The sequence below is a fragment of the Sphaeroforma arctica genome, assembly GCF_001186125.1.
Source record: "Sphaeroforma arctica JP610 unplaced genomic scaffold supercont1.30, whole genome shotgun sequence".
Lineage (NCBI taxonomy): Eukaryota > Ichthyosporea > Ichthyophonida > Sphaeroforma > Sphaeroforma arctica.
In genome coordinates this window covers 123,215-127,232 of record NW_014040528.1, presented here as the reverse complement: position 1 = coordinate 127,232, position 4,018 = coordinate 123,215, and the positions used below count along the sequence as shown (strand labels likewise).

The window sequence follows — 4,018 nt, the reverse complement described above, 5'->3', positions numbered from 1 at the left end:
ATATAAACATGTTTATATATAATATTTATTTGTTTGCATATACATATAAATATAATCCGTATAAAACACATACATACACATATAACAACACATATACATCACATCACATTTTCAACCCTTACTTGATGCACGCGTAGAGACAGGCGAACGTATTGAACATCTTCTGCCGTCTCAGAAAGCGACTACCGCCCACCGAACTGCTAGAGCGATGGCCTGCACAAACTCATTCATCCCAACTTCTCCCAAATCTCTACAATCACATTGATGTACCTGTAGTACCATCTGGACCCCTTTTGACCCTCAAGTTTATACACACATATACACATATATATATAATACATGTATACATATTTACATACATACATATATTCATACATACATACATACATACATGCGTACGTACGTACGTACATACATACATACATACATACATACATACATACATACATACATACATACATACATACATAACATACATACATACATACATACACGCACACGCACACAGGTAAACGTATTAGACGCCTTCTGTCGGCTCATGAAGCGTTATGTGCCCACCCAACCGCCCGGGGGGGTAGCACGCACAAACACAGCTGAAAGCACCGGAGCACAGGGACACTCACACCCCAACACACAGAAGAGTCTGCTAGACACCGACTCGTCAGACGAGTCTGGGGCAGACTCAGCTCTGAGTGAAGACGAGGATGAGGCGGCGAAGGTGGTGGTGCAGCAGAGTGCTAGCTCAAACTCGTTGAAGGTGTGTGTGGTATAAGAGTGGATGTATACTTGAATGTATGTGTTGTTGATGAGTGGATGTCTACTTGAATGTATGTGTTGTTGATGAGTGGATGTCTACTTGAATGTATGTGTTGTTGATGAGTGGAGGTCTACCTGAATGTATGTGTTGTTGATGAGTGGATGTCTACTGATCTAGGGTATGTGCGGTATAAGAGTTGATGTATACTTGAAGGTATGTGTTGTTGATGAGTGCATGTATACTGATCTAAGGTATGTGTGGCATATGAGCGGATGTCTACTTGAAGGTATGTGTTGTTGATGAGTGCATGTGTACTGATCTAAGGTATGTGTGGCATATGAGCGGATGTCTACTTGAAGGTATGTGTTGTTGATGAGTGCATGTATACTGATCTAAGGTATGTGTGGCATGTGAGCGGATGTATACTTGAAGGTATGTGTTGTTGATGAGTGCATGTATACTGATCTAAGGTATGTGTGGTATATGAGAGGATGTATACTGGTTGTAGATAGGACTGCAATGAAGGGGATCATGCGCGTGAAGAGAGGGGGGGTTGGAGGGGCTTTATGGGTCAGTAGTCGATGGCGTGGGTGTGTGTGTGTGTGCGTGGGTGTATGTCGTTGAGGTGGCGGTTGGGAATGTTCGGTACTTTGGTTGATTGTATGAGGGTTTGGGTTTTTTGGGGTTTAGAGTCCCACATATTTGATACTTCGGGAGAGTGTGGTGGTTGTTCGCCTGGGGATAGCGTTGGGTTACAATGCGAGACGAGGATGTGGCAACAGAGCGCCGGCACAAACTCCTGGGACGTAGCGAGCATTGTTCCAGGGTTTAGGGTGTAGGGTTTCAGGGTTTTGTAAATCGGAGTTGACGGATTAATGTTCATTGGAGGTATGGTCACGTGATGATACTATTCAAAAAGGCCGATTTAATAGCACCCTAGTCAATCCTTGCAGAACTGTTGTACCCTAATCCCTAGATTCTTTAACCCTGTATGTTAGACGTCACTAAAGTGTAGGCCATACTGATAATTTCGAAGAGGTTTCCCGACCTCAATGAAGACAGTCACATACGCTTCCGACACGAGCAACCTCGGATTATCACTCAAGCATTTCAACGAGCTTTCTCTACGTACCTACATTATATATAGAGATATATTTCTATTTCTATTTCTATTTCTATTTCTATTTCTATTTCTATTTCTATTTCTATTTCTATTTCTATTTCTATTTCTATTTCTATTTCTATTTCTATTTCTATTTCTATTTCTATTTCTATTTATATCGCATGTCTGTCTGTAGGTAGTATATATATATATATATATATATATATATATATATATATATATTTACGTTTTTATACAGAACCATCATAAGCTATATATTCATCTCTTCACCCTTTGCACCTTGCACCCGTCAGGTACGGACCGTGGCCACCAAAGTACAGGCGATCCCAATTGTCCTGGAGGGGCTGTCTCTACTCGCCAGCTACAACGAAGACAATCTCATACACTTCCAGGGCCAACAGCTTATGCCTGGCCTAATAGAGCTGGTGAAAGTAGAAGACACACGTGAAGCCGCGTTACAATTCTGCGCACGTCTTATTCAGAGAGATACCTTTTTAGCTGGTGCCGTACTCAAGTCGTTGCTGGACTTGAGTGTGTGTGGCAAACGGGGCTGCTCGCCTGCAAAGAGGCGGAGACGAAGTGCCAGGTAGAGTGTTTATGTATGTGTATGTATATATGTATATATGTATATATGTATATATATATATATATATATATATATATATGTGTGTGTGTGTGTGTGTGTGTCTATGTTTATACAGAAATATGTGCCAGGTAGATTTTACACTGTAGATAATTAATCATTATATCAGTATTATATTATCTATGTATGTATGTGTCTATGGTATATAGGCACCTAATGGCTATTACACTTTATAACATTCATTGCCGTAAAACATGACTCATCGATGACTCATCGATGACTCATGCATCCACTTGTATTATCTATGGCTCACCAAGGCCCCCTGTATCTAGGTATAGTATACACAACTCTTCGATAAAGCATGCGTTTTTATATTTAAGGTACATGCGTTTTTATTATTAATATAAGGTACATCCGTTTTTATATATAACGTACATGACGTACGGATGACCATACATTACATTGACATGACTCACCAATGACTTATAGCTCAGCGGTAGCCCGCCCATATATATATGTATATATATATATATCGGTTTAATAACATTCATCACTCGTGTATGCAATGACTCATACATTCCATTGACGTGACTCATCGATGACTCATGCAGGCAGTTGCTGGCCGACTGTGATATGGCCACGCATGTATTGGAGAGCATTTCTCACCTACTGATCTCGCGGGCGAGCGTGCGGACCTTATTTAGAAAAAATGGCGGATTTGCGTACATTATGACACAACTGTCTGACTTGGCAGGGTATGTGTGAACGTGCAGTCTGGAATCATTTGCCCTTCGGGGTTTTAGGGTTTAGGGTTTTATGCAGGATTAAAACCCCCTAAAATCCTAAACTCCAAAACCCTAAAATCAATTTCTCTATAATATGACCCAACCGTCTGACTGGTCAGGGTAAGTGTGTAGCATCGCCTTGTGCGTTATACATCGATATGTGAGCGTACACTCTGGATCCGTGGTCCACTGGCGTGTACAAATCGGTGGAGCGTGCGGGCTCTACTGGGCAGTGGTGGCTTGATTGCGTATAGTCTAATGGTATAGTGCATTGGTTGATGGGTTGATTTGGCTTTGTTGCTTACGTACGGACGTGTGTGTGGTATGAATCATAGTCTACTATGCTGTCATGCATAGTCATCTGTGCTATGCGTCGTGGTGGTAAATGTACTGACTCTCGTGACGTATGGTATATATATATATATATGCGCTATGTACATCCAGTGTTTCACTCATGCCCAACCATATTGCGTGCATCATAACTTATTGTGTACACACTACATTCATGGTTTACAGGCACGGTGATAGACAGACCCTTTGCTCTCTCGCACAGGCAGACCACCTTAACTGATTTTTGGGTAGCATACATTAGGAACACAACCCCACTCTCACAATTGCAGGCTATTTAATATCTGGTATATTCATCCAAACCCATTCCGGAGATATATATATATATACCTACCATCACCCACACACTCCTTTATATATATATATATATATACATAACCTCATTACATACCCCTATGTATAACCATTGCACACATGTCCTG

The 4,018-nt window shown here is 41.2% G+C and overlaps 1 protein-coding gene across 1 annotated transcript; it reads left to right on the top strand.

Annotated features, from left to right (window-relative positions):
- Window positions 1-538: 538 nt before the first annotated feature.
- Window positions 539-3,228, top strand: SARC_00862 (hypothetical protein; the record flags this gene model as incomplete). Its single annotated transcript, XM_014305436.1, has 3 exons — window positions 539-757; window positions 2,174-2,466; window positions 3,075-3,228. The coding sequence occupies 3 exons, from the start codon at window positions 539-541 to the stop codon at window positions 3,226-3,228; spliced, it is 666 nt and encodes a 221-aa protein (XP_014160911.1).
- Window positions 3,229-4,018: the final 790 nt, after the last annotated feature.